The sequence below is a fragment of the Zonotrichia albicollis genome, chromosome 11 (genome assembly GCF_047830755.1).
Source record: "Zonotrichia albicollis isolate bZonAlb1 chromosome 11, bZonAlb1.hap1, whole genome shotgun sequence".
NCBI classification, from domain to species: Eukaryota; Metazoa; Chordata; class Aves; order Passeriformes; family Passerellidae; genus Zonotrichia; species Zonotrichia albicollis.
The window spans coordinates 12,607,504-12,635,472 of NC_133829.1; the positions used below are offsets into that span (position 1 = coordinate 12,607,504).

At 35.4% G+C, this 27,969-nt stretch overlaps 1 protein-coding gene across 3 annotated transcripts in view; it reads left to right on the top strand.

Moving 5' to 3' along the window:
• The window catches only part of UNC13C (unc-13 homolog C), a 167,589-nt gene that overhangs the window by 76,335 nt on the left and 63,285 nt on the right, over positions 1-27,969 (top strand). For all 3 annotated transcript variants that reach the window (XM_074549374.1, XM_074549375.1, XM_074549373.1), the window contains 10 exons: positions 1,916-2,135; positions 4,670-4,897; positions 6,834-6,975; positions 13,709-13,878; positions 14,716-14,831; positions 16,229-16,392; positions 22,157-22,307; positions 24,655-24,723; positions 26,005-26,094; positions 26,886-27,014. In XM_074549374.1, the coding sequence (XP_074405475.1) occupies positions 1,916-2,135; positions 4,670-4,897; positions 6,834-6,975; positions 13,709-13,878; positions 14,716-14,831; positions 16,229-16,392; positions 22,157-22,307; positions 24,655-24,723; positions 26,005-26,094; positions 26,886-27,014 (1,479 nt within the window). The remainder of the gene's footprint in view (positions 1-1,915; positions 2,136-4,669; positions 4,898-6,833; positions 6,976-13,708; positions 13,879-14,715; positions 14,832-16,228; positions 16,393-22,156; positions 22,308-24,654; positions 24,724-26,004; positions 26,095-26,885; positions 27,015-27,969) is intronic.

Sequence of the window (27,969 nt, forward strand, 5' to 3'; positions counted from 1 at the left end):
TTCTGCCAAATCAAACTGGTGCACACCTTTGCTTGCTTTCAGGGAAGTTAGTAGGATAGGCTGAGAATTACTCTGGAGGGCAATTCAGTATTTTTTTTTTAGTCTTTTCTGCTTTATCAGGTTTTTATATTACTTCAGTTCTTCAGGGTTCTCAGTTGTGCTTAGAACAGATATCCATGAAATGTCTCACCATATATCTTTGGCCAGGCTCCACAGGATGGATATTGTTTTCAGCAGTAACTACTAGCTTCAGTAAGTGCTGTTGCAGCCTAAGCTACCTAATATTTGGTTTTATTATTTTTAGTGCTTGATCCTATTAATCAATGGCTACCCTATGGCTACATGGTACTGGTTTTCCTGTGGTAGCGAAAGTCCTTTGATTGATGACTTTGTGCAACATTGTGCAGATATGCACACAGAAACAATATTTGACTTTTATCAGACAATCTATTATTAGCAGAATATCTCACAGTTTGAGTAGAGATGCAGGTACATGAAACCAAGAATATGTCAGCATATTTTTAGACAGGTTAATATCTTCCATTTGGCATACAATTACCACAGCTGAATATGAAAGATAAGGGAGTGCTAACAAATGTTTAACTGAATAAGTTTGCCTTGCTTCCTATATTTTCAGAGCTGTGGTAGTGATGTTAAAAAAAATAGACAAACCACACAAATTCCAAAATCTTACTCCCTTGCCACAGCTTTATAGCCGGCATTAGAGCTACCTTGCGTAACATCCACACCAGAGGAGGGCAAGGTAGGACAGGCAGACTTTCAGAAATATCCCACTGTGATATGTTTTATAATACGGTTTCTTCTTTCTAAAATAAGAATATCATGATATTCTGATGATAGGATTATTATTTTATTCTAGATAATAATATGGTGATATTTTTTGTAATACAGTTTCTTCTTTCTAAATGAAACAATTATTCCTTTATACGGGAATTTAGAACTTCTAATACATTCATGGCAGTCACATGTGCATTTAGTGAACACCCACCCCCTAAAAAAGGCACAAACAACCTAAGCTTGGTGCCAAGTGCTGCATACAAGCTGCTGAGCTCTTCTTATTCCCAATAAATTGCCTGGACCTAGAAGATCAGGGTGCCTGAAAGAAAGCTCAAATAAACAAACCAGAGCATTGTGCCCATATAAGCCAAAGTCTTGTGTGCAAAATTACAGGGATTGCTTTGTTTTCATCTTATTAAGCACTAAGGAGCTGAGACTGAAGTTGTTACAATACTAATCAGTAAATAACCAATAACTGTTCTTGTAGTACAGCTAGTCATGGGTTTTAAGCTAAAACAGTCCAAGAAATGGGTTTGGATTTTTGAGAGTATGGATCATTCTTGTCTATAGTAAAAAGCAAGTTGATGCTTAAAAATGAAACAGTAAGTATGCTGTTATAGGAATACAGATAAAATGTAACCCTACAATTGGCTTGCTTTTATTTGATGAGCTTATATAGACACTTGGTATTAGAGAATAGTGTTGTATATAATCAAAAGGCATTTTGTGCAATATGTCTAAGTCCCTATAGGAAGTATTTAAATTTTCAAAATTAATGTTTGGTAGCTACTTAATATGCCCCAATGAATGTAATGCTGCTTTTTTTCTTTTAATTTCTGCCTCAAAATATAAAAATATATTTATATAAGACTTTGTATTAATTGAATAACTTTATTCCGATTTGATACTGCTGTTTGTGTAATCAGACAAAAACAATCAAGCAGAGTTCTTTTCAAAGTGTAAAGCAAAATGAGTAAATCAGTATTTTACAAATTATTTTATACTTCTATGTATATTCTGATATTTTCTAACATTTTAGGTGTAAATAGCATATAGTGTGAAACAGTTCACTTGTGATACACAATACAGCTGAAATATTTCTTTTCTTACCCAACAGAAAATCCATGTCTTCAAGAAGACCCTGCAAGCTTTGATCTATCCAATATCATCAACTACACCTCATAATTTTGAAATCTGGACAGCTACAACTCCCACATACTGTTATGAATGTGAAGGCCTCCTTTGGGGCATAGCCAGACAAGGCATGAGATGCACAGAATGTGGTGTCAAATGCCATGAGAAGTGCCAAGACCTCCTAAATGCTGACTGTTTGCAGAGTGAGTATTCCATTATAGCTGAAGTGTTGTATTAATTCACACCTTTTGATTTTGTGTCTATGCTCAGTAATACCTTGAAATGAGGGAGCAGATCACCCAAAATCAGTGAAGGTGTGTTGATGCTCCTCAGTTGAGAAGTTAGCCAGAAGCTTTAGAGAAAACCTACTGTTAGAAAACCTACTCATTTTGCTTTTGTCCTTGAAATCTGTCAAATGTTGCTGGGCTTTTACAAAATAATGCTTGCTAACATAAGTGAATTATTTACTTTCCACTGTCTATAGCAATATCTGGAGCGATTTATTACTTGACATAAACCCTCTTTGTTTTACTTAACTCAAAACACAAAATATGTCAAAGGAAATATTTTTAAATTATTCCTGCTACTTACTGTAGTCATATTGATGTGCTAAAAAGTAGTCAAAAATATGAAACAGTAAGTAGGATCTTGTCCCTTCAAAATACTAAATACTGGATGTGTAAGGGAAAAAAATTTAGTCAGTGAGCCATTTGGCACTAGAATTAAAACAAAGCAAGCAAAAAGCTCCACTTGGTTCCAGCCACCACACATTCTTCTGTGAAAATATATCAGGTGTATTGAAACGATTTTTGAATTACAACACAATTATTATACAAGATTCTAAGCAATAGAAAATTGAGACCTGGAAGTTTTCTGATTTGGAGTGGAATGGGCTTCCATACTCTGGAGTTATTCAACGCTGTTTGCTGTTGATATGTTCCAGAGCTTCTACATGTAGGAAAACTACAGAGATATTTCACTCACTTCTTCCTTCTTTTCATTGTACTCTCTGTGTGAAGAGCTGTCATGCAGGATGGATGCTCAAGGTTTGCACTGCTCAGGAATCAATTAAAATTTCCCAGAGCAACTGACCCCATGGACAATAAATCAGTGATCAATGTCTAAATCAAACTTCCTAACTGTGCTTAATTGTGATTCTGCACTGTGGTTGAAACTGGGTCCCTTGGCCCATATCGCCAGCCAAAACAATTGAGTCTTAAAAGAACAAAACCTCTAGAAGGCAAATTGCAGATAAAATATTTAACAAGCCTAAGGGATCCCACTCTTCTCATTGGTATGCAAATGTTTCTGAGCATCCTGTCATATTTTTTGCAACAGATTAATTGTTCAGCGTTCATAGTATACTACTTTGAAAATTTAATGTTCTTTGTTTTCCATTGAAAAAATGAATTGACCAATTGGTTAAATCTCTGTTTCTGAGAAAGCTGATGCTAGCAATGTCATAAAGTGAAATGTAGTTATTTTTATCATAGTCATTCTTTTGCCCACCTTGTAATCAGTAGGATGTATTCACCTTCAAACTTCTGTGATTTATTTTTTTTAATATATAATCATTGCTAATGTAGGTGTAGAAATGAATTCACATCTCAAGATCTTTGAGGTCAATATATAAACTTGTTCTCAATTAGATTTAGAAAAAAGCCAGTAGCACTTTCATTAGCTCTCTCATCTTCAATAAGAGATCCTTTCTAGTACTAGGTGCAATATTAAATTAGAATTGATTTCAATCGTGTTGAGTTTGTATCAGTCCCTAGGGTGAAAGGAGCTTGTTAACTTTCTGTACAATGTAAGTTACACTATTGTCTTAATTAGTTTGATCAATACTGCATGAAAAGAGTTGTTGATAGACAGCAGTAGAGGTTGTTAGCAATAGGGGACATAAAACTAGTTGCAATAAATGAAGATAAAGAGAAAGATATTTACTTAAAGGAAGTTGTGTTTTAACACATATTTCAGTATTATCTGTACTGTCTCAAAAATCAACAAGGTTTCTAACAGGAATATGTTGTTGCCATTCAGATTGTGCCCAGGGTTTATCATTCAGTTATGTTGTTGCATTTCTACTTTTTAAGGAAGGGCAGAAAATAAGAGAAAATTTTAAAAGTTCCCTCCTGCATCTTCTAAGAATGACCTGTCATGTTTTCCAGACAGCTCAGCAATCATCTCTTTTATAATAAAATCACTAGATAATTTTTTAACTGGTGTTTTGTTTTATGGTAGCACATAATTCTATTTCTACTAATTCCTAATTTTTCAGTCTGGATAATCTTTAATCGCTAGAATGTTGGTCTTCCATATTCAAAAAGATTAGGTACTCTGACCAGGAGATTTCAAGATTTCTCAAGATTTAGTAGCCACAGAAAACTCCTTGAAGAAGCCATGTAATTCAGCCTTTTGGCAGTCTGAGATCACTTGTATCTGGTATTTCAACCCACACTTTTTCCACAGTAGTGATTGGCACTGAATAGTATTGGTTTAATAAATAATTTTATGTATAACACATAACACTGATGGAAGATGACTATTAACCCCTCATGTTAAAATAAATCAACTGATAATTTTAGATATCACAAAGAATATATATATGAGGTATTATTCAGGTGAAAGGAAGATCTCCTTCAGGTACTGCTGTACCAAGAGTTAACTGGAGACCTTAGAGAGGAAAAAGAACAAAGTTAATTTTCAATAGCAATGGTGACCTTTTCTCTCATTTCAGGAGCAGCTGAGAAAAGTTCCAAACATGGTGCAGAAGACAAAACACAGAATATTATTAGTGCTATGAAGGAAAGAATGAAGATTAGAGAGAAAAATAGACCAGAGGTGTTTGAAGTGATCCAGGAAATGTTTAATATTTCTAAAGAAGATTTTGCACAATATACAAAAGCAGCAAAACAAAGTGTTTTGGATGGAACATCCAAATGGTCAGCAAAAATAACTATCACAGGTAATTTTCTTCTGTTCTGAGAGCTCTTTCTTCCCTACTCTCCTAATTCAGGAGCAAGATTTTTTTATAAGTAGAGCCAGACTGTGTGTTCAATTGCATACTTGGTGCATATAAAAACAGTGGAATTTATAGGATGCCAACTGCAAGAGTTGAGTTTTAAGTTGCCAAAACCACTTTATATTCTATTGCTATAGGAAGGATGACAAGTAAAAATAATGTATCTCCTCCACCTCCTACCAATATCTTCTGTGATAAGGATGAGATTTTTGCCACCAACTGCAAGAGTTTAAGTTCACAAAAAAAAAAGGCTTTGAGTGATTAAAAAAACCTTTGAGTTTGCAATTCCAAATCCCATTGGTTTTGAAACTTATTATCCATTCACATTGCTTGACTAAGGGTGTGTTCCATTTTAGAGATGCTGGTGTTGAATAATTCTGCTCACTCCAAACATATTCCAGATGGCTTCCAATTGCATTAGCCTGGCTGCTCATGAAGATTTCCAGGTCCTCTGACTTTGACATTTCAGTTTTTGAACTAAAACCTCAGCATTAATGGAGGCTATTCTGAAGGTTGAGAGGTGGTGCATGAGACTCAAAAGAATAATTGTGGAATTTTGGGACTGTCACCAAGCACTAGGGACATATTTAATTCATATGTTTATATTTAGTTCAACCTCTAAAGGATACTGAAGGCTCTCTAGCGTTCAGGGCACTATGCACATACAATTTAATCCTTGAAGACTTTTGCTAGGCTGTCCCTTCATTCTACTACATAAATAGAGGAGTGATACTTCCTTGCCTTCTAAAAATTTCCCTCTGGATTTAGAGTGAATGGGGAGGACAAAATATGCTATTTTATTCCGAAGAGTGTTTTCAGAAATTGGATGTGTTAAAGAATAGCAGGATTTTACTTCTTTCACTAAAGTCAGCACATATGACTGAACCCACACCAAGCTCTGATCTGCTGAGCAAGGTGCCATTTTTAGGTAATCATTTTCTGAGCACGCCAAGGGAGCTTCATTATCCAAGATGATTGACATTAGAGAATGTTAACTCAATGTTACCACTGAGATGACTTAAAAAATGTGTGCAAAATAACAAAGCCAACTGCTGCTGAATGGTAAGAGCCAGAGCAAGTGTTTTAGCTGCAGATCTCTGGTTTGGTAGGCTGCTCTTTGAGAGTTCTGCTTTCCCCTGAGATTTCCACTTTTATGAATTATGATGGAAAATCAAATTGTATGTATTTATTTTTGCCACTAAATTCATATCTATTAACTATACACCCACACTAACTGTCAGAAAGGATACCAAATACATAAACAGTTGATGATAATTTATCAGAACTGTCACCCTGTCTGTGATAGCATAGAAAGTATTCTAAAACTCATGGTTCATCTCTTAAAAGAGCAAATGGCGACCATGTCCCTCATGTTTAGTTCCATAAGCCACAGGGAACTGTGGAATATATTTTTTTTTTTTATATTATTAGAGGTTTTACTTTGGAAATGTTAGTTTGGCTCGTTGGAGAAATTTTGGAATTTTTTATTTATTTATTTACTGGGGGCAGGGAACTTTGGGGAACTATCAGACTCAAGACAAGTTATGCAACATTATATTCCTTGCCATCTTGACCAAACCAAAGTTTGAGAAAAGTATTTGAATTATGTGTGAAAAGTATTTGTTTGATGCTCAGTAGTGAATCTTTATATTTATTACTCTGTTAAACTATACTTTTAAATATGATACAGTCCAGAAGGGTAATTTAGACAAACCTTGTCAGTCTCCAGAGTTACAGACATTGGGAAAATAATCCAGAAACCTTTTCTTCAGGATCCATCACAGTGAGGCCTTTGTTTCCTGTTGCTGGTGTCATTCTCATTTACTTCTTGGCAATAAAGGCTATGAGGGCTAAAGCACATTTCTCTCCTTTGTTGCAGTTCTTTGTGCTCAGGGCTTGCAGGCTAAGGACAAAACTGGCTCAAGTGACCCATACGTTACTGTGCAAGTTGGCAAAAACAAGCGAAGAACAAAAACTATTTTTGGGAATTTGAATCCAGTATGGGATGAAAAATTCTACTTGTAAGTAGAGAAGACGCTGTTGATATTGCTTTTTTAAATCTATATTTAGATAATATAACTCTACCAAGTGAAATGTTGGCTTAATTTGAAAACATGTTTTGTCTGCACTATACATATTTATAGCATTATGAAATTAGCAAGTTCTGAATGGAGAGAGCATCAAAATTTATTGTGTCTTTATCTTATAGTAGTCATGCATCTTATAATTAAGTCTTTTTGGGGATCTGTTGGTGGCGTCTAATTATCCTAGTCTTTAAGGAACTTAAATAAGTTTTCATACTTCAACCTTACATACCAAAGTATTGTCATTAGAAATGCTTTCCTATATGCCAGATACCGACCATGCCAGGTGGATGTGTTTATATTTGACGCTGTGATTCTCTGAGGTGTAACTGGGGAATTTGGCAGTAACTGTTGTGCTCCAGGCTCAGGGTTGGTGTGTTTGTAATGTCCATACTTTTAGAGAGTGTTGTCTGAGTCAAATATGGAGAGTACCGTATGATGGCATTGTTTAGTTTATTGTAATATTTCTTTCCTCCTATATAGAGGGAAGGAGTTGTCACTATTCCTATCTACATAAACTGTGCAGGCAGTTTCTGTGAGGGTTCAGGCATTTGAAATAGAGCCCTGCTTTCTTTGAGAAGGTGCAATGTCAAAGCATGACAGGTTAACTTCTTACAGTCTGGTACTTCCCTGGTTTTTGGCCAAAATCTGCTACTTTATTGAGGAGGAGGTTATTGTTTCAGTAGAGTGTGAAAGAGTTTTGGTCCAAGATGCTGCTTCTATTTGTCTGGAAAAGGAACTAGAGAATGCCGGCTGAATTAAACAATGTATGCCATTCCTTTCACAGATTCAAACACTTGTTTAGAAATGAATAGGTACTTCAGAGAAAAGAGACACCTATAAACTTTTTACAAGCTTCTTCCATCCAGAAAGCATTTTCTTTCTGAGTTAACTGTGTTACTGTGGTAACAGTTGAAGTGTCATACCTCACTGAATGGCTTTGAGTGTCCAAAAGCAGGTCATAATTATGTTCTGGCATTTTAATTGTAAGAATTGCATAATGTCAAAACTTGGATGAGCAATTCAGAAAATTTCATGGAAAGTTTGTTGAATGTAGTTTATCAAAGATGTGAGCCAAGCTACAATAAAAGCCCTCGAAACTTTCAAATATTTAAGTTTTTTCCCCAGCACTATTATTATCATCTGCTGCCCTAGAAATAATATTTATACCCCCCCGAAACCTTACTATAGCATGTACCTCCTGAGCAACTGCTTTTCACCAAATATATTTTCCAACATTTTTATAGCACATGTGTTTTCTGAAATAATCTCCTTGACTTATTCAATGCTTTAGATTTCAGCTGAAAGTACATGAGAATTTCTAAATTGTATTAAATAAACTATAAACATTTAACCAGAAGATTAAATCTAAAGTAAATCAATATAACTATTTAATTGACTCAGGAAGTGTTATTTAAATTAGGCTCTATTAGTGGCAATTGATATTTAAATCCTGTTGAAAATCCAACATTAGCCATCACTATAACTTTTAAATTATAAAATTTAGAAATAAGATGTCTCAAAAATCTTACAATCTAATGCATACTTGTCATACCAAAACATGTTTTCAAGTCCTCCCATCTGTTCCAAAATAAAGACTTGGAAACAACATTGGCTCCCCACTGTGCATTTGCTCTGTCATAGCACTTGGAGTGAGGGCAGTGTTCCTGTTCTTAGAACCACACGTGACCCAGATATGATTGCATGGTAGCAGTGAGAGAATGTTTCTGACCAAATGCAGTCTGACCCCCTGCTAAATGACCATGGGACACTGGCATAGGTTTGAACAGGAGACCTCATAAAGGATAACTAAAAAAGAGCTTTGTGGTGCACAAGGTAGAGGAGTAAATAGGCCAGCAGATGTTCATTTAATGAATGTAACATAGGTGCTAAGGGCTTTTATCCTTTCTCCTGGCATTATTAGAAATGAGATAACAGAGAAGTTTGGGGGCTTTTTCAATGAAGCATCAGTGATAGGAGAGTTTCTTTCAATGCCAGAGCAGAGTCCTGCAGCTGTCACCTTCTCTTTGTGGTTGAGTATGGCATCTGATACAGGAAAAGAGACTACATTTTCTTCTTTTTTTTTTTAATTACAGGAAGATATATTTTGCTGTATAGTTTTCAGCTTTGTAGAAACCTTTTTATTGATACACTATAATAAAAGTCTACTCATTCTTTTCTTGACTATTTTCAACAGTTGGTTACTGACATAGAGAAATCAGTTTTTTGCTGACAGTGTTGTCTAGGATAGCACACATCTCCAAATTGCCCTGCTGACTTTGCAGGTACCACATTTCTTCTGACCATTCATAAATACCTCAGATACAATCGTATAATGAAGACATCTTCCAAATAACTGGATGATTATTTACATTATTTATTTTTCCTATTTTGGCTGTCACTAAGACAGCATAAGGGCTCTAATAAATATCTTCATTGGATTTATATTGCTACCTTCAGTGGATGACAACATTTGTTCAAACTGATTTCAGTCATCCAGCTGTAGATGTTCTTTCTTAGAGTTACTTTAAAGCATGGGCCTCACACAATATTTAATCTTAAATAAATTATTAGTGGCTTCATTTTAAGCAATATTTACTGTCAGTGGCCAAGAGGACTTCACCAAAGTCCCTTTGAACTGTTATTTTGTGCATTCTTGAGCAGCTGGACTGACTTTTAAAAAATATTATCTTCACTGTACCTGAAGAAAACATGGTTGGTTAACTGCCTAAATGATGCTTCAGGTTCCAGTGCTATTTAAACAGTTTTGCCAGAATTGTTGAAATAGCTCAAAGATTGCCTCCTAGGCAAGAGTGTATAACAAAAGCTTGTATTACATAAAACTAATTGAGTAATAAAACCTACACATGAGTTTACTATACTCATCCATTCCAAAAGTTCTTCAATAATCAGTCTGAGACATTATGCTAATTAAAATAACTGTATGTCACAGCCTCAGCCCAAATCAAGAGAGCAGAACACCTCTAAGAAGCAATTCCAATGATAAACTGTTTGTTCAGTGATGATATTTTTCAGGTTTAGAGTACAGCATGCATGGTCTGAGTCTTTTTTTCAATCTGCTGTCAATCCAGATTAATTATACAACTCTCTTTTTGTTATGACAGAGTAAAATAATGCAAGAAAAAGCATAATTAGTCTCATTCTACTTTATCAGAAAGCATGGCCCGTGACAACACTGCTAAAGAATTGGGACTGTCCAGACTAGAGAAGAGACAAGTAGTGGAGGTAAGGATGTCTCTAAACACATCCTTTCTCCTGCAAAGAGGAAAGGAATAATCTATTTTCCATGCTTACTGTTACAGTAGAACAAGAATAATAGAACAAGTAATAGTATGGTAGAACAAGTAATAGCCACAAATTGCACTTAGAGAGTTTTAAATCAGACTTCAGAAAAATTTTGCCAACAGTTGGGCTAATGAAATTCTGGGAGACATATCCTGAGGGACCATGGAACTGTCTCTGAACACCTAAGAACAAAGTGGACATAGCAATGGTGTGGATCTGGTCCTGGATTGCAGTAATGGCAATAATACTACTAATAAACATGAGGGTAATAATAGCAATAAGTGGCTTCCTGAACTTACTGAGGGTAGCACACTATCACTTGTCATTTTAACACTGGGTGCCGATCTCTCAGGAGATATGTGCAATAAGATCATGCCAGTGCATCTAATATTAAATTTACATTGGGGTACTGTTGTAAAGATACTTTTTTATTCCAGTTTTATTACTCTAACCATTAGAATAAGCTGGAATTCTATGAGGATTATTTCATGTCTGTGTGGCATTCTGGAAATGCAGAAGTAATGTAGTGTCACCAGATTGTTATTAAATTATTAAAACTGTCTCTTCTGTCTTGCATCTCTGAATAGACTGCAAATTCTCTAGTTTTCAGAAGCATCAGTACCCTCAATTCTCTGTGTGCTAGGGAACAATTCATTTTCATCTTCCTCTATCACACTTCTGTGAATGCTTTTACTGAGCACATAAAGCAGAGTGGTTAGAAGAGGAACACAGAAACTAGCATATGTTGTCTAGCCTTTAATTCCCTGGGCTGATTTTCCTGGAGTAAACAGAAGTAGGAATTCCATGCAGAGCTTCTGGACAGATGTTAGCAGTGACTACAGCAGAACCTGCATGTCATTCCAGTGGGCTGTTTCTGAGTCTGGGCAGGTGAGCAGGATCATTCAGCTCTGGAACTTTAGCAGTCACTCCCTGCAGTCACACTGCCACAGGGCGGGCCAGGAGGAAATATTTGCTCATCTACTCTTCAGTTTTTAAACACAAATCCATGCTATTTTTGTGGTCCTGTACAGGAACATTATGAAGGTAGCAGAGCTGCCTCTGTTCTGAAGCATTGACACAAAGAAAAGCATGAGTTAACACATTGGTTGGGTCTGGTCTCACCACGTTTCACTAACCTAAGATTAAAGGAGAAAAGGATGCTGAGGACAACTGAGGTGATCAGGGAATCCTGACCATCTGAATAAATATTTCTTTATCAACTAAGTGTATATCAGAGGGAAATTTATGTTGTCTCAGAAGAATAGAAATATGATGTTTGTGCTGAAGTACACAATGACTTTTTATATGCAGCATCTGTCAGAGAATCAAAGCAGGAATACATTCTGTGAAAAGCACAGGTATGGTGATGAGGGTCACATAAATACTTCACCAGTGACAGATCTCCCTATGTCACTATAGAAATCCCCTGTCAATTATTTCTGTTGGGTGCACAGCTAAATGCAATGCTGGAACTTTAGCAATGTTAAGTAGTAACTTAGAGCTACATTTTAGGAGAATTAAATAGCCTAGTTTCTTAAAGCAGCAATGCTTATTTGGTTCACCTCTATTTTCCTATATTTTGTATGTTCTTGCCCATAGCCTTTGAATTTTGTGATCAGTCAGAGAAATTCCCCATATTGCCAAATAGTGTGTCTATAATGTTCTATGAAAATATGTGGTTAGAGGGAGATGAAATACTTAATGTCCTCAGTATGACCTCATCTTATAAAAGATACCAGGAGTTCACATAAAGGAGTAATTTATGAAAACCCCAGCTATGGGAGAAGATTCAGCAGGTGATTGTAGTTGGTTGGATATCAGGGAAGCCAGTAATAAGACAAAAGGAAACTGCACTGTTAGTTTTGCTAATCACAGAACAATGTGCATTTTAATTACTAGAATTATTTGCGAAGTTAAAATCTGGAATATAGACAGACCACAAGGATTTCTGTGATACTGAATGATGTCACAGTGTGGCAGAGTAAAAGCTGTGCATGCCATTTTTAGTGTCTGATTGGCCTTGACAATAATAATACCATTTACAGCACTTTATACTTCCAAAGCCCATTACCACCACTAATTAATTCTTAGAATACCCCTGAGGGGTTCTGCTTGGAAGATAAGTTGGAGTATTACTGTTTTAACACTGGAAACAGAGACAGATCACTAAGTAATGATAGTGCTTGGAATAGAATTTGAGTACAAACTCTTAATCAACTGTGAAAGTAATGCCCTGCTGAAGATGAAAATTTGCAGCTATGCTTCAAAGTCGTATTTAAAGATAAACAGAGGTATGTAATACAAAATAAAATATTTCTGTAGCACTAGTGAATGAATATTAAAAGCAATACTTCATATGAATGCACAAGTATGGTATGGATTTAACTGATGCCAGCTCTGTACTAGTCAAACTTCAGCAGAAAGTTTTTCACTAACTCAAACCTCTGCAGTCAGTGTTGGGATATTCCAACCAAATCATCAAAAGCCATCACCAACAAATAGTAAATAGTCCTCACTGTGCCTTATAGGAATAAGCAGCAATAGAGTTTATTTTACATTTCTGTGCAAATAAATGCAGGGTGCAGCTGGGAGTAAAATTGTTTTTCCACTGTGTACTCTGTAGATTGAAAGTGATGCCACTTCATTCCCTCATACATCCAGCACTTTCTCAAGTCCACTCAACCCAGAAGGGGTTAGTAAGCCACTTAAATTTACAAGAATTTTTTTAGAGCATGGCATGGTCCCTACTCTTTCTCCTTACCAGGGAATGGGAGGTCTTGAAGAACATTAATATATCTTTTTAAAAAAACAGGTACTTATTTTCCTGGGTTTTTCTGATTGCCTTTCTTTCCTTGATGAGATGTTTGTGCATACTTCTTGGTTTTTAACAAAAGCTACCTGACACACACTGGAAATATTCTTTAATTTTTTTATTGCTTTTTGTATTACTCCAGAGTACTACTATGGTAGTTTACTGTATGTACTACATGGCATTCCTAAACAAATAAACCTGACCTAACTGTATCTTTCCTAAGATAGTCATTACATAATAGCATAAAAAGTATGAATTTCAAATAAAAATTTTTAATGAGCAGTTATTGAGATTCCTAAATACAATCTTTATGTATATATAATTCAATCCATTTATTCTCTTTATATGTAATAATTCTCATATGTAGAGAAAATTTTTTGTCTCTGGCAGTCTGGGTTGGCCTTTTTTTCCTCTGGATATTGCAGATTGTTTGTGCTTTGACATTTGGTGCAGTTAAGCAAGAGTGTGGAGATTTTAATGAATTAGACAGCAGTGCAGAGTAATATAGTTTATATACCACTCACATTTTGTGTTTTGTTTTTGTTTTTCCAGTGAATGTCATAACTCTACAGATAGAATAAAAGTGAGAGTATGGGATGAAGATGATGATATCAAATCTAGAGTAAAACAGCATTTCAAAAAGGAATCCGATGATTTCCTTGGGCAAACAATCATTGAAGTAAGAACACTGAGTGGAGAAATGGATGTATGGTATAATTTAGGTATGATTCTTACTGATTTTTTTAAAACAAATTTAGGTAGAGTATTACTGTCTTTAACTTTGTGACTTAAAAATTTGTAGCATTGGTACCAATGCATGACTTCTAAAATATTAAATATAACAGGTTGATTTGAAAATGAGAGATAGAATCCACACTGCCCCATCCCACTGTGCCACTGGCAGGGAGGGGGTTGAGAAAATCAGGAATCAAGTAAACCTGTGAAGAAGGGATAGCTGAAGAGAAGGTGTGTTTTAACATCTGGGTTTATTTTTCATTATCCTCCTCTGATTTCACTGGTAACAAATTGATTTTCCCCCAAGTCAAGTCTGGTTTTGGCCATGGAAGTAGTTGGTGAGTGATCTGTTCCCCATTCCTTCTCTCGACCCATGGGGCTTTCGTTAGATTTTCTATGCCCTGGCCAGCAGAGGAAGGGAGGTGATAGAGCAGCCTTGGTGGGCACCTATCAGAATCAGCCCATCACACTCAGAGTAGTCCAGCTTGTTGGTAAAGTCTTCATAATTAAAGGAAAATAATAATAATTGATACAGATGTCAGGTAGAAAAGTACAGTAATTTCAGTTGAGAAGGGGAAAGTAGTAAATAAATAGCTGTGTAGCCTTGCTTGAATGTAGGAGATAAAATAAGAGATTCTTTACTTCATAGTTAGTTATTCCACTTTGTGGCTTGAACCATGTGTGAGGTATCAAAAGACATTCTTATTTTCAACAGCAGGACTCCCTAGCTTTCAAAGATTAAACTAGAATGATTTATGAAAGCTTTTCATATGACATACATGTGTTCTTGGTAGTTACTAATGTATTATTTTTCCACTCTTCAGAAAAGCGAACAGATAAATCAGCTGTCTCTGGGGCCATTAGACTGAAAATCAATGTTGAAATTGAAGGAGAGGAGAAAGTTGCTCCTTACCATGTGCAGTACACCTGTCTACATGAGGTATGTTGGAGAGTTTATAGTATACAGTATAGAAATCCCTGTTCAGTTGTTGCATGGATAAAGAAATAAGGCTATAGAACATTAGAGCACTGAAACAAATTACTGCTGCTGTACTTGAGGGCAAGTTTGTTTTAGATTTCCCATTCTGTATTGCTCAGGAAGTATCAGGTTCAGAGGCAAGGGTAGAAAATGTAAGACCACCAAACAGATCATTCCTGCCAGGAGGTGTTAGAAAAAGAGATTGAGCCAGACAGATAAATTCTACGTGTACTTACTTTTTTATTTAGCCCTTTGATACATGATTGTTATCATCAGGAATACACAAGCATTTCTATATATTACAGAAGTATGCTGTAAAGTATTTCTTTTGTTTTACAGTAACACATATTTTGGAGAGTGAGAAAAAGGAGAAACACAAACTCTATAAAATCTAATTTTCCTTTCATCTAGTTTGCTTTTGTCAACATTGAAAAAAATAATTACTGATAAATAGGTGTGTCTTCTGAAAGATTTTCTTTGTAATTGATTATTCTTCCTTCAAATAGTCGTCCATGTAGAAGTTCTATTCTGGAAATACAAGTAGTTTCTGAAAGCTGATAGCTAATGCATGGCTGAAGGTTCACCACTAGCATGTAGCCACAAAATCCCATTGTTCACCATTTGTAAAATCAGATATTTAGGGCATTTGTCCTGATCAATTTTGACCTGAAATTGCAAATGTTGGACTTACGAAGTAAATTACAATATTCAAATGCTTTAAGAGAGTCCAAGAGACAGTTACGGGCTAATTAGCAAAACTGAAAGTATTTCGAAGTTTTAGGGGTTTTTTTTCCAATCATTGAAAATAGGAAAAAAAAATCTGTTGGATTTTGTGGATACCTATGAAGTTGTAAAATTTGTGAATGCATATGGAGCTAGGCAATCTGAGAAGAATTCTGTGCCATGAATGTCAAATCCTAGCTTTGCTCCCAAGGGTACTAAGCCTAAGTTTTGTTGCACACCTTGCACAATGAGAGAGGCACCTGCAGTATTTCTGTTAGCTCCCTGTAACTGAAGGGCTTAAATGATGAATTTGAAATGTATTGGTCACAGATACAATTGAAATTGAAACACTCGGTAATAAGTATTATAACATCATGATTTCATTTATTAACAAGGGCATATAAAAGAGAAGTTTCTTCACTATTTTATGTTGCATTCTGTTCTAGTTAACAGGAATGACTTCCTATCAAGAAGATACAATTGCTGAATCACAAGCTTGCTGACTAGTTTGAGCCAGTCTTTGGAAAAACAATTCAAAAATTGACTAGCAACATATTGAAGACTATATGTAGGATGTATTTCAGAATGCTTCTTAAAAGCCAAACTTTCATTTTTGAAACATTTCTTACCTTTAGAATCTGTTCCATTACCTGACGGAAGTGAAGTCGAATGGTGTGGTGAAAATCCCCGAGGTGAAAGGTGATGAGGCCTGGAAGGTTTACTTTGATGATGCTGCACAGGAAATTGTGGATGAATTTGCAATGCGCTATGGAATTGAATACATTTATCAAGCTATGACGTAAGTATCATCATGGCTGGCTTTCTGCTTTGCTGTGAACAATGTGTTTGAGGGAAGGAACGAGTCTCAAGCCTTTGTGAATTCATTCACTGTTTCTCTTGCATTCCTGACTTTAAATTCTTATCACTTTGTCCATCTGATTCTCATTAAAGTGCTTCTCATCTGCAGTGGCTTTAAGATATAAGCATTTTATAAGCTGTTACTGGTCTTACTGCTAATGCATTCCTTAGTCCTTATGATGCTGATATATAGCACAGTTCAGAAAAACTTCCAGTGTTCCAGATGCAGCTGGAACAGGGTTTCAAAAGCTCTGTACTCTTTTCTACTACTATAGAAGCTCACTAGTGGCTACAGTGAGCTTCCAGAATATATGTAAATAATTTGTGCAAACCATTTTTAATAGTACTATTACTGCATCATCCGTTATAAAGCAGCTGTCCGAAAACCTTAGAACACAGCACCATAGAGCCCAGGCATGTGAGATCCATCATGTGTTCTCAATTTATCCAGCAAAAAGTTTTCTGGTGAAAAGGACTATATTCTGCTAGAGCTGTAGAAAAACAGGAGATTTAAGTGAGTCCTATAAATAAAAATACAGGCTTTTCTCTCACAGAAACCTGGTAATGTGGGATTTTTAATCAGAACATCTCTCATATTTTTGCATCTCTTTACCTCCTAAAAAGAAGAGTCTTATAATAAGTAAGAAGGTACCTAAAAATCTCAAGTTTTCTTTTATTTGCAGAATATATTGACACCACCTACTATTGCAATGAGCTTGTCAGTGAATTCTTGTATTGTTCATCTAATAGAAGTTCAGGGAATATATTTTGTAATATACATGTTTATAATGATCTTCCTTCAAGGAACTTACTCAGCATTGCAAAGAATAATTAATGATTGTATGTTTAATAATAATTAATTCTAACCAAGCCATTTTAAGTTAATTGACCTATTTTGCCTTGTCCTCTTTTTGTTCTTGCTTTCTTCTGTACCTTTTCCCCCAATTTTCCTTGATGTTGTTGATTGCAAACCAGGTGTCTGAGGGCAGATGTAATGAGAAAGTGAATTTAATATTAGATGGTCACAAGAAGTAAAAGCTAAGATTTCATTGTCCCCATACCCACATCCTTTTATATTTTAAAATGTTTCATGTCAATAATGAGCACTGCCTTTTTGAGGGAACAGCCCCAGCCTGTTTAAGTTGGGAATAAAATCAGTGATGCATGTAAACTCATGTAATACTTGGAGAAAAATAAATATTCATATACGTTGTTTTGCTGAATCATCTGCAGACACATCTCAGAGCATTCAGACTTCGGGAAGAAGAGTAGTGAAGACACTAAGTCTATTTGTCATGAGGAATTTTCTTTTGGACTATTATCTCCTGGTTTTCTTCTTTTTATGAGATTACCTTTTTCTTCTGGAACAATTTTAGTGGCTGGAAGAAAATGTGCAGCTTCTTGATTTGGAAAATAGAATTATCAGATTGCATTTTGTAACAAAGATCTTCTACTAAAACAAAAGCAATTTTCCAGTATACAACAGAAAGAGAATTTGAATATAATCACTTTGCCCAGAGGAATATTGTGTAAGAATTTTTTGCTTGAGAATCTAGTTGCAGAATACTGCTACTGCATGTCTCATGGTAACATTGGAAATTAAAATGTTTGTGTTTGTAAATGCAAAACTGATTAAGCTTTAATACCCCGGGATCCAGACCCCAGAGAGCATCTGCATTTTATCAGGCTACATGAGTTTTAGGATGTTGTATTCATATCTGTTTTAAAGTTAGCTATTATAAAAAGTTCCAGTGCTACTAAATGATAGTCAGTCTTGACCCTTTTAAGTATAGATAGATGCCACATGCTGGAGTAGGAACATATGCCTTTCTGCATTTCTACACAACATAAACCTGATTAAGTTTCTCTAAAGTACCCCCGTCTAAAGTGATTTGGCATCCTGTTCCACTACAGCAGTAAACAATCCCACTTGTCTATTATTTCTGGTTCATTATAGTGACTTTGTCATCCATGATCTCTTAATAAACCCTGAAGATTTCTTTCTGGCCCTCAACAGTTATTTCTATCTTCTCCTTTAGAGCACAGAGATAATATTTCAAAAATTTAGTCTTGATTTTCTAAACACAGTGAATATATTCATACTGAAATGTGGGATTCAGACCAGGAGGTACCACACAGGTTACCTGTCTGCTCTAATCATTGTCCCTACTTAGACCTTTCTCACCAAACTTAGAAAGATAATGAATTCAGGTGTGATTGCAGCTCTTGCTGGGGATAGGAGCATCTCCACATTTTTATGAGATAAATGTAGACACTTTTTCCCTAAAGATGCTGACTTAGAAGGGGAGTTTTACTCTCAAGATACAGATTACCACTGTACAGTTCCTGAGCAAGGAAATCTGCTTTAAGGTACAAATGTGGAATTCATGTGAATAGAAAAACAGCCATTGACCCTAAGTAAAATACAGCAAAAATACTGATTCTATTGCAGTAATTGCAGCTCTTTGAAGTCTTGACTGTATAGGTTACATAATCCACTCTTCTTTCTTATGACTATTTTGTACTGCCATTCCTCATGGAGTCTGTACTAGGAAAAGAAAAGCGAGACCATTACAGCCATTCTTACGTGGTTCAGATGAGATTTTTTTTTGTTTTTTTTTGATGGGTAACAGCCAGACACTGTTAGCCACACAACTGGTATGTGTAACTCCCAGAAGTTCAAGCAGGGATGTGTGAGACAGTAGACAGGAAAATAAATATCACAAAAAGCAGGAAGAAAAAGTAGAAAAACAGCACAGTGATCCGGCTGCCCTTTATTTTGATGACTGTGGTGAGTGATGGCAGTTTATGCTGTAAATTCAATGTCTAGAAGGAATCAAACTGAAATTTTATTTACCTACATATATTAAGCCACACTCTGCAGTGAAGAAAAAGTAACTTTTTTTCTGTCATTCATCTTTCAATTTAATATACTTCTCTTTAGAAGGCAAAAATCTGAGCACGTATTGCAACAGTGTTTGACTAGACGCTGAAATTACACATAATATCAGCAGCCTGAATTTACTGTGTAATAGAGTCAAGTGCAATAAAAGCTGTATTAAGATCTTTACTTCTTACTGGCAAGAGTCACCACAGGTAGAACCTAATGATTCTCAATCAGCAGCATAGCTCTCATTCCAGCAGGTTAATGGGCACTAACTATGTCATCTTGTTCTCCTGCTAGTTTTCAATTAATGTGGCAGCATTACAGAAAGCACACAAATCGCCCATTAAACTAATTTTTTATTGATAGCATTTGCTTACTGATGAGTACAGCACATCAATTAGACTCCTTTCTTCGCTAATTCATGCTAACAGAAATACTGGAAGAATCCCAGGCACTGTCTATTGGTCAGAAAATTGCACAGTAAGAAAGTTGGAGCAAGCAGGCCTGGCTTCAGCTTATGCAGTGCAGCCTTGCTCTAAAATGTGTGAGACTTAGAAATGGTTGCTATGACATCATGTGCCCACTAGAAATTGTTAATAACTCATGCAACTGGCTGCTGTTTTCAAAGACCTGCAAAAACAAGGATAGGTGTTTACTTTGATTTATTCATTTTAGCAAGCAGAAGGAATCCAGGTATCTTGAAGGTAGCTGATAACCTGAGTTATCAGCACTCTGAGTCATGACCTATATTCTGTACTTAATAGGTCCTGTGAACATTAGAGATTTTAATTAAATGATGGAGAGAAATAAAAATCTGTCACACATGCTTTATCATAATTTTCACTAAGCACATTACAGGTGAAACAGTGCAGTGATACAATAAGGACATAAATTACAGCAATTGTTTTAAATTTTCCTTGTGAAAATTTGGTACAATTAGGGTCTAGTCTAAATATAAGAATTCAGTACAGGTAGCTCATTGTGAAATGCTTAGAGTAACCTTCAGAAGATGCCTTAAAATGTTGACCCAAACGATATTTCCATGGTCTGTCATGTTCCCTGAAGGCAATTGAGGCAATCTCAGTGATTCCTTTGCTGCTGACAGCTCCTTTTGCCTCCCTTCTCCCTCAGAGGAGCATGAGTTACAGGTATGACTCTAAGGCCAGTGGGGTTATTAGTGCCTTTTTGTCTCCAAATTGATGTTACTCATGCACTAAGGACCTTTAAGTCCACTAAAAGACTTCTGGAAACTAAAGGTCAACAGTATTAAAAGTATTAATTATTTTGTCAATTTTTTGATAATTCGCTCTGATGATCCCTACATATATTTTCCAAACTTACTCAGAGATAAGGAAATATTTCTATTAGCTTTAAAGGTTACCTTTATTGGTGAGAACCACCTGACATCACCATTGTATTTTATTACAAAGGAAATCTTCTACTTGACAGAAAACATGTGACATATGTTTTGAAAGATTTTTCTGAGGGGTAGAAAACTGTGTTTTTCTTTTGTTGAATTCACATTTCAGTCTTCAAAAGCACTTCTTGAAATTACTGGCTATGAATTAAAGTTTTGGTAACACTATTCCATGAGTACATAGCTGGGAATGCTGGGCTCTAGTCCTGGTTGGTTTCTGAGTAGTTTTGAGCCGTTTCTCTCAGTTATGTAAAATGCAGATAATAGCACTTAATAATTGCCCCCACAGGAAAACAATGTTGAATAATGCCTTAAAAGATGCTTTGGGCAGTCACAACAGTTTAAGGGTATTTGGCTTAAGTTCAGCAGGAAAGTTAATTTTTTTCTTGGAAGGGCATTAGTGCCCAGGTGGTTCAGGCCCAGCACACTGTTCTGCCTTATGCTCCTGAGGAGGAGCAGGAGAGAGGAGCCGGAGACTCCAGCTAAGAGGAGCATGTGGCCAAATCAGGACCTTCAGTTATACAGAGCCTGATTGGAATTTCCTAATCCTCTTCTGTTTGTACACCCATTTTTTACCACCATCTTTTCCTAATCTCCTTAATTCTCTTTCATATTTATGTACATTTTTTCTTTATCCCCCTCTCTCTCCCAGTCCTGCCTAGTTATAGATCTTGAAATTAGGAATTTATGTTTAAAATCATAATGTTCACTCTCCTCATGTGTCAGATCTTTCATTCATTTGTACCTCTCAGGTTTTGTTGTATTATAAGCCCTTTGTATGCTTCCAGCAGGCATCTCTTGTTTCATTAAACAAGTAAACAGTGCTGCTACATTGCACCTCTGGTTTTGGCTGCTTTGGGTTTAACAGACTGATTACCTAGATTTTACTGGCCTGGATCAAAGTGGAAGAGTTTCAGTTATGGCCTAATTCAAATCAAGGTGAACCCAGAAGCTGCTTGAAGCACCTTTCATTAATAATGGAGGGTAAAATAAAAGCCACGCTAAAATGCTGGTTTAAGTCTGTTCATTGATAACAATTAAATCTTTTTCTACTATAGATCTCTGTGACTTTCCATGATGATGAGTTAGAGTTTGCTTTTTAGGTTTTCTTTAATAATTAATGTTTTGTTTAATAGCAATTAAAATAGTTAAGTCATGTTTTTGTGTTTAGGATTAACAGAGTAAGAACTGAATGTGAATCTAATGTGGCCAGTTTGAAAATATCAGTGTGCAGCAAGTGGCAACTGTGTCAAACATGTCTGGATTTTCCTCATATACATCTGTACAATTTTCCTTGAGGTAGCCTGAAAGTTACATCATTAGAGTTCGAAAGAAATTATAATGGGAGAAGGAGCAGATTCCGTGCCATCTTTAATAACTGTTGGTTTGTTTGAATTTCAGGCACTTTTCCTGTCTCTCTTCTAAATACATGTGCCCAGGTGTTCCAGCAGTTATGAGTACATTGTTGGCCAATATAAATGCTTTCTATGCTCACACAACAGCAGCAACAAATGTCTCTGCCTCAGATCGCTTTGCAGCTACTAACTTTGGGGTAAGTAGATTTTCTTTGATAGAGTTCTGGTCCTTTTCTTTTTTTCCTACTGTATTCCATATTAACTTCTACATTGAATTTGTTTTTAATTGCTCATTTTAAAAAGTGAGGGTTGTTGTTAGCTTTTGAAAATTTTACCCTGACTCTTTAAAATCAATCATAACAAAAGCCAGAGGAGATGCTGCTCAGCTCCTTGTGAGGCGTAGAGGCTAGAAAGCACTGGCACACGATCACAGCACTAAAATCTCCCAGAATTTTTGTTTTATTGCAGTGGGCCTTGCAAACTGCTAACTGCAGTAGACTAAGTATTGGATGCAATTCCTTTCTTGGGCTGTGTCATCAGTGAACTCATGTTAACCTAATGGATGTAGCCATAAATGCTGCTCTTCTCACAGTAGATCCATAGTAATGGACTCTCTCTGATTTTTGCTGAAATTTTTGCTGGTAAATTGTCCAAGTCCTGGTTTCAGGAATTTTAGGAGGAGTAGTAGCATTTCAGGGATGTAGGAATACTTTTATTATTGCTAAATTTTCTTCTGTGGATAAGTATCTCACAGCGTGGACTTCCTATTCTTTGAACATGATAATAAATAAAGATTATTCACTTTTTTTTCTGATTTCTTCACCTACTCTCAGAGGAATTGAGAGCAGTAAGGCAGAGCAATAATTCAAAGAGGTTGCCGTCATAGCTCTGGTATTACGCATGAGACAGAGGGTATAAACACAATCTTATGCTGAAAAATGCATTTATTCTTTCCTCTTTTTTTAGTAACGTTTTTATTTGCAGGGTTGATATCAAATATATATTTGATGTAACAGCTTTCATACAATACTGTGTATTGACATGAAATAAAATATTAATTGTAATTAAAATTTATTAAATACACATTAAAATTTCAAATTTAAAATTTTATTTGAAGTAGCGTTAGAGGTACTAGAACTCTTCTCCCATATTAGAATAATAGAGGAATTATGAATTTCAGATTTTCAAGATAAAATTATGAAATTATACATTTGGATGTGTAAACCAAGAATTACTTACTTGTTGAAACAAGTCTTCTCTTTCGATATTCAAGCTTTATTAGATCTCTGACTTTTATGCAATTTTTGAAATTTAGAATGGTTTCACTGGATTTTTATCCTTTTTTCCCATTTTTCTAATGACCAGAACTACTTTTGTCCTCAGACTGGGCAGAGATTAAGTCCTTTCTCTGATGGTAATGCCAGTTTGCCTCTGACGCAATTCCAATCCAATTCATAGTTCAACAGATGGATGGGAGAAGAGTAGTAGGAATCACTAAAAGAGATTTGGAGCTCTTTTTCAAACAATTGACTTATAGGCAAAATATGAGATTATTCTTCTCTCCTGGGTCAAAAGGCATTTGTTAGTGAATAGCAGCACATCATTCATCAAAAAGAACATCTCAAATTCAAGTCCTCAGGCTACAGCTGGGAATGATTTGGCTGACTGAATATTTCAGTAGAGCTTTATAACATGACAAAAAAGTTCTCTTTTGATTGATCCCTTAAGGGAACTGTGCCAAATTAGTGGGGTTTGGTGTAGTTTAGAACTCCACTGATGAGAGACCGTGCACAGACTCTATTTTCAAATTCCTGATCATCACATTTGTATTGTACAGATACAATCAGTGCACTCTGAGAGCTATCAGCTCCTGCTTCTTCCAGAAGTCTGCTGCTTTCACACAGGCTGAGATTTCACAGTTTTGTGCAGTAGACTATGGAATATGTTCTAACATGGTAATTAGAAACTCATTAGTATTACTTGAGAATGGCACAACTCAGCTGGAAATCTTACAGCAAAATAATTTCACTGCTCCTATCATCTATCAAGATAACAAGTTAATCTCCACATTTGAAAGGAAAAAATATAATTTCATTGTATTAGTATTACTTACCTTATTCCTACAAAAGCCACTGTTTCAGAAGTATAATTTTCAATCATATTTTTACACCAAATTCTGTAGTGAATGAGCATCATTTCTTACTTATTAAAGGAAGGGAGAGGTGCTTTCTTCAAGAGTTGAATCAGTTGCAAGGCAAGTATAAGACAGGAAAATGTTGCATTGCAAAAATCTTTGTGACCTCCCTAATGTATTGCACAGTTGCACAGTGTTTAATGCATACCAGGTATACAACATAGAAAGGGAAATAAAGTGAATCACTTGGCCTTGAAACACAGGTGTTTCAAACCATCACTTGTATATGAAATAATGGAAAACAAGTTTCTTTTTAAATAAGTTAAAAGTGGAAAGAAGCTTTCTAAAACCCCAACAATTACAGGAACCTGCAAATTCTAGTGCAACATATTTTTCTTTTCTTTTTACAGAGAGAAAAGTTCATAAAGCTGCTGGATCAATTGCACAATTCTCTGAGGATTGATTTATCTAAATACAGGGTATGTACAAAATATTCTATTTGAGTCAACATGAGACCCCCCAAATTCTTTGCAACAAAAATTTAGAGAATTTAAGCTGTTTAACACCAATATTATTCCAATTTGACAAAAAGAAAAAACTTGGTATTTTCTTTCCAAAAGCTAAGAATGGGTCAAGAGGTTGTCACATGTTCAAGAAAGAGTAGTATTCAAAAATTTTGATTAAATTGGTCTATAACTAGTCTTAAGTGGATTAAGTTAATTCATCTGGGAATTACCTTCACTGACTCAGGTAGTTCAAAGTGCAGTTACTGCTGTATTTTTTCTGGGAGGGAGCCTGACATCTTTGCTACAACTTGTATGCTAAAATCCTGGAAATGTTGAAAAAGTCTTGTCTCCTTGTTGTTCTATTTGGTAGGAATTAGTTTCATTTCTGCCTCATGGAATCTCCTTCCACTGAGCTGTGCTCCAAAGCCAGCCTTTCAGGAGAGCAGACCCTGGGTACCTGGCAGTTACCATTTGGTTCTGAACTCCCTCTCCTTCTCCAGTCCACTGGATCATGAAACTTTTGGACAATACCTAAGTTAGGGCTTTATCACATGTGGCTCTCCTTTCAGCTTCTAGGAGTGGCAGCCTCCAGGTCAAGGATTTGTCTGTTCTGTGGCCTGCTCTCCAAAACTGGAGGAGAAGAGGAATATTTAAAAGAACCCCAAGGCATTAGAGAGAATGGAAATTGCACATACTTAGTTTTTAAGACTATATCCTTACTGAAGGAGATATGTTCATGCTAAGATCTTTTCATTCTGAAGAATGCTGTGCAGACAGTATTGTAGCATGAGGCTGATATTTCAATAGTAGGAAGTTATTTAAATAATACTGCTTCACATCACTCTGTTAACCTAGAGATCATAGCAAAACTTGAATATATTAGTTCTACATTAAGCTTACTACTGCATTTATGCCTACAAATTATATATGTGCCATGTAAAACCCATAAATTATTTTCATTAGCAGCAGTTTCCAGACATCTTATAACATTTTTTATTCCATCCATGTTTTGGAAATATCACAATATTTTGAATTATTCATGTTACAAGTGCAGGAGCATTATCAAAGGTGTTCCTACTCATGTCCAAGGGATGCTCATCATTAACTACCTCACAGGCAGAATTTGGGTAATGTGAACATCTCTAATCCTTCCAAGCAGCACTTTATGTTTTCTTTGAGGGTTTTTAACTAGTTGTTCAAGGATTTTACCTGCAACTCAAATTTTGCATGATTGCTCTTTCCCTGATTCACCAGGATAATTTTCCTGCCAGCAATTCAGAAAGACTCCAAGACCTGAAATCAACTGTGGATCTGCTTACCAGCATTACTTTTTTTCGGATGAAGGTATTGTCCTTTACTTGCACAAATAAATTTCCTGACAGAAACAAAAAAATTACCTTTTTAATTAGTTTAAAGTCAAGTCACATAAAACATTCTTAGATGAACTCATTAGAAGTAATATATAAAAAGGGGTTTGTACTGATATAATAAAATCACAAGTCAAACAGTGAAATAGATCGGATAACTATTTGCCTTAGTCTCTCTTAAGAATGAGATCTAAGTGGTCAAGCATGGAAATATTTTTGGAATGGAATGGTACACATTAATATTATTGAATGAAAAAAGAAAAACACAAAGCAACCTTTAGCATGTGACTCAACTTCATTAGGCAACTACATAAACAGAATTAAAATAATCCATTAAGTTAAAGTTTGAATTAATGTATCCTGAAATGGAGTAAAAATATGAAGTCTTTGCTTTAAATAAATAACTGTTATTTGGCTTGATATTCTAATTCAAAGGAAAGCACATATTATACACTTTAGTTATTTCTTAAATAATAAAAGAAACTGATAAAATGTAAAACCTAAGATTTAAAGATGTAAACTATTGGGCACACATGCCTTTTTCATCATATAAGTACTTAATTTAAATAAAACTTAGTGATAAAATCTAATTGCATGTGTTCTAATGTATCTTTGAGCTAAATCAACCTTAATTCAACACAATTTTAATTGTTTTTATCATTGTTTTATTTGAACACTTTTCATCCTGTATAACAGCTCCTTTCAACACTTGGATATTTGTGTTCAATCTAATTCTGACTTTCTCCCATTTATGAAACATTTAATTAGGTCCTGGAATTGCAGAGCCCCCCTCGAGCCAGTACTGTGGTGAAGGACTGTGTAAAAGCCTGCCTGGATTCAACTTACAAATACATTTTTGACAATTGCTATGATCTCTACTCCCAGTTAGTGGATCAGGTAAGGTCAGAAGGAACTTGTTCTGTGCTATTGCTCAATCATTATTGTTAGTTTGCCTTTAATAAACAGAAAGTCTTCTGGTGTTCTTTCATATCAAAGCACTCAGGTTTTCACTTTATCTATGCATGGAGGAGCAACATACCATAAATACACCCACAGACAGCTATGAACTATAAAATGTTTAACATGAGTTTCAAAATGGACACATTACCTCATAATGAAGTCATCAAGTTGGACATGACTGTCAAATTGTCCTGGAGTTTTGGGGAAGATGGTATTTGATTGATTACTGTTAATTTAAGATCTGTAACAGGAAAATAGTTATTTAAAATCTAACATTTCACTTCCGTAACTTTTGAAAACAATTTTTAATTTGCTGAAAATGGTATAGTCTTTCCAGCCTTATATTTTAGTACCCATAATGGGTACTTGGATCCAAGCTTTAGTAACTGCTTTAAGAAAGCACAGGATTTCTTAATATTAGTCTGTCAGGTTGAGCTATCAATGCAAAATAATTATAGCACTTGTTGTGTTCCAAATGTCATGCAAAATCCTTGAGAATACTCTTTTTTTTTAATATAATATGGCTATTCTATAAGTAATGTTAGAATTAATTACTGTCTTAAAGGAGCATCACCTCTTTATCATAATATCACCTGTACCTTGTATTTGTTTTCTGGATGGTACACTGGAAAAATGGTAGTTCTATGAGTATTCCAGCCTTGAACAGAATTAACTAAGTTCTTTGGCAAATGCACTTTTTTTTGTGTGTGTATAATTAATAAGAACGCTCATACTAATGATATAAGACTTCAAAAGAAAATTATTTGAATTTATTTATTTATTTAAGTGAAAGATATATCTCTTAAATCCAGAATATTAATTCCTGTGTTTTAGGAATGGTGATATTTGCTGTTCAACATTTCTGAAACGAGAATTTATTTTCTCATGTTGG